The sequence below is a fragment of the Saccostrea cucullata genome, unplaced genomic scaffold (genome assembly GCF_032062105.1).
Source record: "Saccostrea cucullata isolate Sc308-1 unplaced genomic scaffold, CSIRO_AGI_Scuc_v1 ctg823, whole genome shotgun sequence".
NCBI classification, from domain to species: domain Eukaryota; kingdom Metazoa; phylum Mollusca; class Bivalvia; order Ostreida; family Ostreidae; genus Saccostrea; species Saccostrea cuccullata.
In genome coordinates, this window is record NW_026927536.1 from 138553 (window position 1) to 148798 (window position 10246).

The following is a 10246-nucleotide window of genomic DNA, read 5'->3' on the forward strand; positions in this document are numbered from 1 at the left end:
TAATACAAGTTAAAATTTTCAGTTGCAGGACTAGGTTAACCCAGTTTCTTGCCAAAATGACAGAAGACATTTGTCAGACCTCAGAGAAAACCAAATAACTTTCAAGTTTTAAAGAGCAAAGCATTTAGACCCTGGTGAGTTAAAACAAAGCCCCAAAATAATAGTTAAGGTGAAACTTAAAACTTGTTCAAAAAATATAAATTTGTCCTTTTTTGGTAACAGATATGTCAGCAGGATGGTTGATTGCGGTTGCAGCAATGTGGGGGGCCACAAATCCCTTCATCAAGCAGGGAAGCAGTGGCATTGAAAATGTGAAAGAAAATGGCAAAGTGCGACAATTCCTGATGGAGCTCAAATTTCTCATATTCAACTGGAAGGTATATATACCTTTAGTTTGAAATTTATTATCCCATCCCAATCATTATGATAATCTATGACTGCATGCTTTCTGAAAATGGGGCTTTGTACTTCAGGTTATCATTCAATTTTAGTACAAAATTTTATAGGCAAGAATATGCACATTGAATTTGTTAAGTAACTTACTGATTTATTTTACTTGTTGTAGTCAACAAATGTGTGTACTTTTTCCAAGGAAGTATAGTTTGCGATGCTCACCAGGTTTTACTTAATAAATTCATTAGTGCTTAAATTTTATTGAGGAAACAGATTTGCGGAACAAATAATGCAAAATTTCTTGGTGTACTAACATACACCAGAGGCATCTCTGTATTACTGTAGACATACTTTTTTCCACGGGGTCATAATTCCGAGGAATCTCAATTTTTGTTTAATCCGCAAGTAAAATATTACATGGATGTTTTTGACTGTCACTTTATGCCTTAAATTTATATTAAGTACGCTTGGACAAATTTCTGCGGATTATCTGTGACTGCGTACATAGTGTAAATTAATACCACGCGGAAAAAAATACTTCTAATACTTAACTAGTAATTTAATACATTGTAATACACTAGTGACTGCAGTACATGTGTGAGTTTTAATATTACTCTTTCTATTTATGTTCAGTATCTTGTACCATTCCTGATAAATCAAGGTGGTTCTGTGCTGTACTACATTACACTAGCCTCAGCTGGTAAGTTCTCGGCAATTAATTGAAAGGGAGAATACAGATTATTTACACATTACGTCATTCTATGGACCTTTGTAGAAACAATAATTGTAATAGTTTGGTTTCACCCACATAATATTGACCTAACAATTTATTTAAATAAATCCTGGCACATATGTCATTTAGAGATTTATACATAAAAGAGAAAATCAGAAAACTTAAAAATACAGATTTAGGACTCCAAAGTGTGATAATTAAGACTCCAGAGCCCAATGGTCAGGCCAAAGTCCATAGGTCTGCACTGAACCCTGATGGTTTGACACGTAAAGTCTAATGGTGTGGAAAACCAATCAATGTTTATGATGTCATAGTATTTCCCCAAATTGCAAGGCTGCGCCATGCTAAGGTCTGATGACTTCAAGGATCAACATCGAATCATTGTGATGTCATATACATTGATTGTTTCTCTGCACCATTAGACCTTGGGGTGTCACACCGTCACTTCTTAGTGCAGGGTGTCTTGTAAGAATTAAGTTGGTCATACCAACGGACTTAGACTTTGGAGTCACATGTATTATATATCATACCTGTTTTTGTTGTCAAATTGATATCAAAACACATTTCTCATACCCACGCAAAGAATTTTTCACAGATAGCTCTTTTATCAGGGACCTATATGCTGAGTATATAGGTACCTGGTTTTATGAAACAAGTAGAAGACAAGATACTGCCAGGCCTCTTTTTTCTTTAAATTGACAGATTATATAAACACAATTCTGTATGCCTTGATTTTTCAGAACTCTCCCTTGCTGTGCCAATAACCAACTCCCTTACCTTTCTATTTACCATCATATCTGGCCGGTTTCTAGGAGATAAAATTCATCACTGGGGTATGTTTTCTGGCTTTTGCATAATTGGTAGAAAAAAATAGAACATTGAACTGCCAGTATTTTATGAACTTCTCAATATCACCAGTGACCTACTAAGCTCCTAATATTTATTTATCAATACACTGTATATATTTGTCTAAAATGGTACATTGTATGAATTTTAAAATTTTTTAAGGTATTAAATATATATGATATTCATATTCTGCATTATATTTTACAGAAACCTATGTAGGGATGCTACTGGTTTTGGCTGGAGTTGCACTGTGTGTTTCCGACAAAATGTGACAAAAACTCGACAAGTTCATTGACTGTGATACTACAAACTCAAAGATTATAAGTTATGCAGCGTCATAAAATATGATAATGTTTTATTGTTTACATATTACTGGTTTTGTTAGCATGATTACTGGTAGTTAATAAAACATATCAAAATTATAAAAAAAACAGTCTTTTATGTTAAGATTTCCAATAAAATATATATGTACGAGTACCTTTCTAACACATGACATACATGCTTGCTCTCTCTCAGTGAGTCTCTGGCAGAAGAGATGTGTTTATATTCTTAACCTTTTATAGTGGTTAAAACAGGCCCAATTCATGTGAATTTAATAATTGTCTACCATGATTATTTTTTTCTCATGATGTGTCCTATTAGCATTATTATATGAATATTTAATTTTTTTCTGTTCATTCATTAAATTTTTTAATTCTTTGTATCCTTTGAACTTAACCTACTTTTCAAAATAGTTTATAGTGCCTTTACTTTGAAATAATGTTTTATATATATTTGAGAGGAAAGAAGATGGGCGCATTTGGCGTGTGATCTGCAGGAATCATTTGTACGAAACATTTATGGTTTAAATGTCCATGATTTGGTTGGCTGAACATAGCTGGTCATACAAAAATGTCCATAGGTTTTTATTTCACTTAGTTTGACAGACCTTGTGAGAAAGTGACATTTATGTCCGTTTTTCCTAGGGGGTACTATAACATATAGTAATGTTTCACAAAAAATAAACACCTAAAATATTTAAATTTAATGCATAGATGCATGATACAGTGTACGTGTACATTATAGAATAGAAGATTGGAATTGATTTAGCTCGAGAACCAAACTGAACCAAAATTTATCTAATTCAAAATTTTAATACATCGAATACATAAAAGGAAACTAACAAAATAAATGGTTGTTTGCATGAAAAAAAAATTAAGGCCCCATGCCAGGCTCGAACCAAAAACTCCTCGCTTCAAGCGCACTGAACAGGTAGCCCTATCATACTTACCGAGCTATCACAGCTACACGTATACAGATGATTTAGAAAGGACAAAGATTCACATATTTGGATTCTTTGGGGAAAAGCTCATTTTTCGTGGTCTCTAGGTCTTCTCTCCATTTTTTAAAAATGTGTATTCTGAATTAAGATACACACAAATAACGTTTCAAAATCATGGAGAGAAGACCCAGAGATGGACAAATTTTAGAAAAACATATTTTAAAATACCATTTTGTACCAAATGTCTGATCTGGCCAGTTTTCAAGTTATTTTTTTAGCAAATCAAAGCTCAATTTTGGGGAAATATTTTCCTTTCCTGTTGCACAGGAACCTGATGAATAAAAAAATGTTAAAATTTTATGTAACATTTCGATAAAATTTTCAATTATGCTCAGATTCCTTCCGAATGCCAATTAAAAGCGCCCTCGTTCTTTATGCTTCTTAGTCTGTGCACTGTTTGTCACATGATACTAAGAAAAAAGACCTGTTATCGTCTATTTGACCATGACCTTTTCAAACAGTTATTATTAGAATGGTTAAAGCCATATATGGCGTAACTGATCAAAAAATATATTTTTGAAAAATACAAAATTAAGTAAAGAAATATAGTTAAAACTTTTAAATTAAAGCTTTTCATACAATTCTGAACACGTAGAACACCTCGTTTCATCTAATTATACAATTCTATCTTCTCTGTAATGTGTTATTTAAATCTTTTGTATTTTCTTCCGAGTCTGAGAAAATTCCGAGAATCCAAATTAAATTGTGATATCTTTATAACGCAATTGACTTAGATTTTGTAATTTATGGAAAAGTTCTATCTTTATATAAAGTAATGATACAAATAAAGAGGTCTTATAATTTTAGTCTAATTTTCATTGTACATATGCCATATATGGCTTTAATTTATCTAGCTAAAACAAACCAAAATCTAGATTTGTTCTGACCTGTAGATCACAGGGTCTAGGAGGGGGTCCCCCCACCCCCATGATTTAAACTAGCTTAGTAAAAAGATTGTTCCCATGAACGATGGTTCCATGGTGATAGATGGCAACATTCCCTGGAACCACAGGGGTTAATTGGCATACCTTTCAATTTTATTGAATTTTCAGTAAATAAAAAATATATTTGTATGATAATAGAAGGATAGTAGTATTATTTTTTATTTACAAATAGTTTCAGTAAAATTGGTAAGTATGCCAACTCCTATGCTTTTACACACTTGTTCTCACAAGACAGAAATTTCTGCTTTGTTGTACAGGATCATGATTGCGAACATGCTGACATGGTACATTGTACAAATATCTTTATAATCTTTAACGATATCTTATCATTTTATGTTTTACACAAAAACAAAGCATTCATTTCTGATAGTCCTTTCCTTTTTACAGTTCACATTTGGTCAGCATGCTTTCCTCTCATATCCGTACTTTTTTTTTTCCTAGCACCATCAAGAGGGTGGGATACATTTTTAGAGATTCTTTTTGTGTACTTAAGCATTTATGCAATAAAATATTTGCCAACATTTTCTACACAAGTACTGCAAATTTTTTCTCCTTCAGTCAAAAATTACTGCAATCGTCAATACATTCCCCATTCGACTGGAAGGCTATTTGTAATTATTACAAAAAAAACATTATACAAGTTTAAATTCTTTAATTATAAGCTCCTTTCAAAGAAAGAAAAGAAAAATATACAATTAGTCAATTAGCATACATAATGCCAGTAGTTCATTTCCTTTAAACAATTTACATTGGAACTATGAACAAGCACAACAGTTAACACTTGATTTACAATGAAATCGCAAAAAAAAGTAACATTATGGCACAAAGTTTGTAAACGTTTTAGAAATTTAGTCCATTTCTTCCACTGTGGGTCCTCCATCCTGACTAGCACCCCCGGACTGACTCTGACCGCCTCCGTGAAGTTTTGCCATGATTGGAGAACATACTTTCTGCACCTCTTTAAGCTTAAATTCAAACTCATCAGTTTCCGCTAGAGCATTGCTATCCAGCCAAGACAGGGTTTCGCTGCAAATACTGGTGGCTTTCTCTTTATCTTCTGGCGGAAGTTTGTCTCCGTGTTCCTCTGCTGCCTGTTTGACAGAGAAAACATACGACTCCAGCTGATTTCGTGCCGCGATCCTCTGTCGCTGTTTTTCATCTTCGTCTTTATACTTCTCAGCCTCGTTCACCATTCTGTCGATGTCGGCTTTACTGAGGCGTCCTTTGTCATTAGTGATAGTGATTTTGTTGGATTTCCCTGTACTCTTGTCCATGGCCGAGACATTCAAGATTCCGTTTGCATCTAAATTGAACTCGACTTCTATCTGTGGGACACCACGAGGGGCTGGTGGAATTCCATTAAGTTCGAATTTTCCTAGTTTGTTGTTGTCTTTGGTCATGGCCCTCTCACCTTCAAAGACCTGAATGGACACTCCTGGTTGGTTGTCAGCATATGTGGTGAAGGTTTGAGATGCTTTGCAGGGTATTTTTGCATTTCTTTCAATAATTTTGGTCATGACTCCTCCAGCAGTTTCAATGCCCAGAGAAAGTGGAGTGACATCTACCAGTAAAACGTCTTTGATGGCTTCACTTGTGTCTCCCTTTAAAATGGCGGCCTGGATAGCAGCACCATAAGCCACGGCTTCGTCAGGGTTGATGGATTTGTTCAGTTCCTTACCAGCCATGAAATCTTGCAGCAGCTTTTGGATTTTTGGAATTCTTGTTGAGCCGCCAACCAGAACCACTTCATGGATTTTGGATTTATCCAGCTTAGCATCCTTAAGAGCTTTTTCTACAGGTTCCAGTGTTGAACGGAACAGATCTGAACACAGATCCTCAAATCTGGCTCGTGTGATTTTGCTATAAAAGTCAATGCCCTCAAAAAGTGAATCGATCTCAATGTTGGCATCAGAACTGCTTGACAGTGTCCTCTTTGCGCGTTCACAGGCAGATCTAAGTCGTCTCAATGCACGTTGATTGTTGGAAATGTCTTTACCGTACTTGCGCTTGAATTCTTGTACAAAGTGGTTTACCATCCTGTTGTCAAAATCTTCGCCACCAAGATGAGTGTCACCAGCTGTGGAGCGGACCTCAAACATGGAACCTTGGTCTATGGTAAGGATAGATACATCAAATGTTCCTCCACCCAAATCAAATATGAGGACATTCTTCTCATCTTTAAGGTTTTTGTCGAGTCCGTAAGCCAAAGCAGCAGCAGTGGGTTCATTTACAATCCTCAGAACTTTGAGTCCTGCTATCAGTCCAGCATCTTTGGTGGCCTCTCTCTGCGCATTATTGAAGTAAGCTGGGACTGTAATAACAGCGTCTGTCACCTTCTGTCCTAAGTACGCCTCTGCCGTCTCCTTCATTTTGGTCAGCACCATGGAGCTGATTTCCTCTGGTGTAAATCGCTTCGTTTCATGCTTGTATTCTACTTCCAACTTGGGTTTTCCTCCCTCATTGACGACTTTAAATGGCCAGTGTTTCATGTCGGCCTGCACACTCTCATCGTTGAATTTGCGTCCTATCAGCCTTTTGGCGTCGAAAATCGTATTTGAAGAGTTGACTGCTACCTGATTCTTTGCAGCATCTCCGATGAGTCGTTCGGTGTCCGTGAATGCCACATAGCTGGGTGTCGTCCTATTACCTTGATCGTTGGCGATGATTTCAACTTTCCCATGTTGAAAAACACCTACGCAGGAAAATGTTGTTCCCAGATCAATGCCAATTGCTGGAACTGACATGGTTTTCTCTAATCACAAAAGTGAAAGTAGCCCAAGATAATCCCAATTTTACGTTCTACCGTTTTCTCCTCTTCTTGCCAACTGGGATTAAGAACGGTTCCCCTTTGAGTATCCCCAGTCTGAACAGAGAAATGATTGACAAGGCGCATGTCTGCCAATATATACAACTTATCAAAGAAAATTCTCGACATTTCCAGACTCACTGTTCTCGAAATCCCGAAGTTCGAGCCCGATGGCTATATTTAACAAGCGTAACCTCTCGACCCTTTCCGTAAACAATGTTTACTTCATTCACCGAGTTGTAACAAATAGACACTCGGCCGACTCCGTAACACCCAACGTGATCTAACGGAAACAGCCGAAGGTTACATGAACATTTCGAATTTTAACGACAATCTCCGAAAAGAAAGCTTATTTTTAGTTGAAGGACGTTTATAAGAGTTAAGAATTTGCTGGAAAAAAATATCAATGGACCTGGACTATTGCATTGTAGATTGTAGATAAAAACAAGCTGGCTTTTTTTTTTTCTCAAAATTTGATTTGAAAGAATTTGCTGGAAAAAAATATAACAAGCTGTTTTTATTTTTTTGTTGTCAAAATTTGATTTGAAAGAGTTGCTCAATCAACATCATGAGACGTATTACAAAAGTTACATGTATAATTTAATTTAAGGGGATAAGTAAATATTAAAGGCAAAACTCAAATAAACTATATTGCTAGAAGTATGGAGACATATTTTGGGCGCTATAATTTATGTAAACATGCAAGTTACCAATATCTGACTGTAGAGTAGAGAAGTAGAGAATCTAATTTTAATGTTGGTAAACTTACTTGCTCAGTGGCGGATCCAGAAGTTCATGTGGGGGAAGGGGGATCTTGAGGACCAAAAGCCGAAGGGGGAGGGCATGGGAGGGAGTTTCCCCCTCCCATAGGTGGGGGTTGTTTTCAATGGTTCTAAATATGGTGCATTTTCCAGCATTTTTTGGTACTTTTTGTAGCTTTTTTTAAATACCGATCATCACAATTTTTTAAAAATTTAGAAAAATAAAATGTTTTAATTTAATTCAACTTTAACACAAGATTTTAGACTTTGCCTACATTATTCTACCATCAAAAGTAAATGCAAGGACGTCATGCACATGCGCGCACACACAATGCGTTAAACGACAGTATACTTGAGTCTTTTGATGTTCATGCAGAATTAAGAACTTCTAAATGTAAAGACATGTAACATACTGAAGCAGATCTTTTTACCCTTGACCTTGATACTTAGGTCAAGGTCACTAGTAACCTGAATAAAATGTTGATATTAGCTATTTACCAAAATGACCTTGACCTATGAACTTGAAATCGACCTTAACCTTTGACCTTAACCCAAGGGTAGAAAGAACCCCCCCCCCCCCAACACACACACACACACAAAGTAGAGAATCGCTGTAAAGCTCAAATTACACCTCGGACCCACATAACATCTCAAGGAAACTGCAGAAAAGAGCTCGAAGAAAGAGTATTAAATATTTGATGTGAGTTTCCAAAGTATATAGAAATTATTAATCTAATTAATTACAAATCCTGTCGTGTTTGAAATTAAAGTACAGATGAACAAAGTTGGTATATAAGCCTTCTATGTTTACATGTATTTATTCGGATGTCGTTAATAGCTTTCAATTCTACTGATTTGAAACAATATTTTAATACCAAGCATCTTTGTTTATTTAACCTTTGAAATTTAATTGATTTTTTTTAGAATTACGCAATCCCCAGAAATTCAAAATCAATATACATGTACGCTCCTTCGTAAAAAAAAATATCAGGTATTTGCATTCATGAAAAATATATTAAGAAAAAGGTCTTAAAAAATATTGATCACATTAGCTGATACGAATGTCTTTATAAATATCTATTGTAAACCCCAGAAAGTAGCCTCCTATGCATTGGAAAAAATAAATAGTTCCGGTCAAAAACCTTTACATGTATATATTTATTTACATAGTATATAAAATTTACTAGGCACAGGTACCAGAGTTGTCAAAATGACCAGAGAGGAGATATATAAAAAAAAATTCTGAACAGATTAAAGGAAAATCCCTTTTCTATGCATGGAACTAAAATTGACTAAGTTCATTTTGATTGGTTAGCCATCGGCGTGATATCCTTAGTCGACTTTAACAGTGCCTTGTCGTCGGAATAAAACCAACTTTAATTTGAGCCCGAGGTTAAAATCAGTAGAGAATTTAAATGTGAATAGGTATTTCAAAAAATGATATATACTTGAAATGTGGTAACTTTATATCTGTATTTTTTCTATTATTCGCGGGATAGAAAGATGTGTTAATCGCTTAACCAACATGCCATGATCATCTTGCATATGCATGTACATGTACGTGTGCGCCCATGCAAAACGTTAAACGATATATAGTTGATATCATTGTAACTTTTATATCTTTCAATGAAATCCTTAAATACTTAGTATATTTATAAAAGGTCTTACAGGAAAAGCTATGGCACGAAAAGGGACATGGGGAGCGTTTGGGGAACATCTGTAACGGTCCCCGTTACAATTAGCCCTAGTTTGTTTATTGGTATGTAAAAAATCAGGTCCATATAATAAAATCTTGAAAATTTACAACATTTTTACCATGAGGTCATGGGGTTCACGGAGCAATCACTTGACGTAAGGCGGCGTGACAACCAGATTTCAACCGGTTAAGCTTTGTCACAGTTCTATAAATCTTTCATTTCTTCAGATTTTTCTTATCTTTTTTCCACTTTAAAATTGAATATCTATATCAAGACATGTTATTTTTCTTCTATATAATGTCTTTTGTACTAATCCGGATATTACTGAGATCTTAAAAAAAGTCTATGCGGTTAATCGATCAGGTATGGAAATTATGCAAAACCATATAGGCGCAACGCAACGTCCTTGCGATACGTGGGTATTGAAGTATCGATGGAGTTAATCATTCAAAATGTTAATCCTTCCATTCTTATGAAGCTACAACCATTTGAAAACTTGTCCTTTGTAGGTGAAGGAAATTCCCGCAGCATCTCTTGAACATTTTAATCTCTTTTTAGACATTTTCCAGTCTGCATACATAATTTTTACGAAGTGCAGTGCTTCATGACGCTCAATGACGTTCCGATTTTTGGCTTTGTTTTTAAGCGTTGATCAGTTATAAATGGCTATAAAACAGTCATATACGCTCCAGTTTAGTTCAAAATTTCTCCCAGTGACGTTTCATGAATACTTTAGCGGCAGGTA

General features: G+C 35.3%; 2 protein-coding genes across 2 annotated transcripts; one reads left to right on the forward strand and one right to left on the reverse strand.

Annotated features, from left to right (window-relative positions):
• On the forward strand, window positions 1–2674 carry LOC134274731 (transmembrane protein 234 homolog). The gene is made up of 5 exons (XM_062756965.1): window positions 1–134; window positions 223–377; window positions 1027–1093; window positions 1867–1959; window positions 2180–2674. The coding sequence occupies exons 2-5, from the start codon at window positions 225–227 to the stop codon at window positions 2242–2244; spliced, it is 378 nt and encodes a 125-aa protein (XP_062612949.1). The 5' UTR covers window positions 1–134; window positions 223–224; the 3' UTR covers window positions 2245–2674.
• Window positions 2675–4869: 2195 nt separating this feature from the next.
• On the reverse strand, window positions 4870–7201 carry LOC134274738 (heat shock protein 70 B2-like). The gene has a single exon (XM_062756973.1). The coding sequence runs from the start codon at window positions 6979–6981 to the stop codon at window positions 5086–5088; it is 1896 nt and encodes a 631-aa protein (XP_062612957.1). The 5' UTR covers window positions 6982–7201; the 3' UTR covers window positions 4870–5085.
• Window positions 7202–10246: the final 3045 nt, after the last annotated feature.

Coding starts and splice junctions, on each gene's coding strand:
- LOC134274731 (XM_062756965.1), top strand. CDS start 225: ATGTCAGCAGGATGGTTGATTGCGGTTGCAGCAATGTGGGGGGCCACA. Junction 1,094..1,866: donor CATTACACTAGCCTCAGCTG/GTAAGTTCTCGG, acceptor TTGATTTTTCAG/AACTCTCCCTTGCTGTGCCA. Junction 1,960..2,179: donor AGATAAAATTCATCACTGGG/GTATGTTTTCTG, acceptor TATATTTTACAG/AAACCTATGTAGGGATGCTA.
- LOC134274738 (XM_062756973.1), bottom strand. CDS start 6,981: ATGTCAGTTCCAGCAATTGGCATTGATCTGGGAACAACATTTTCCTGC.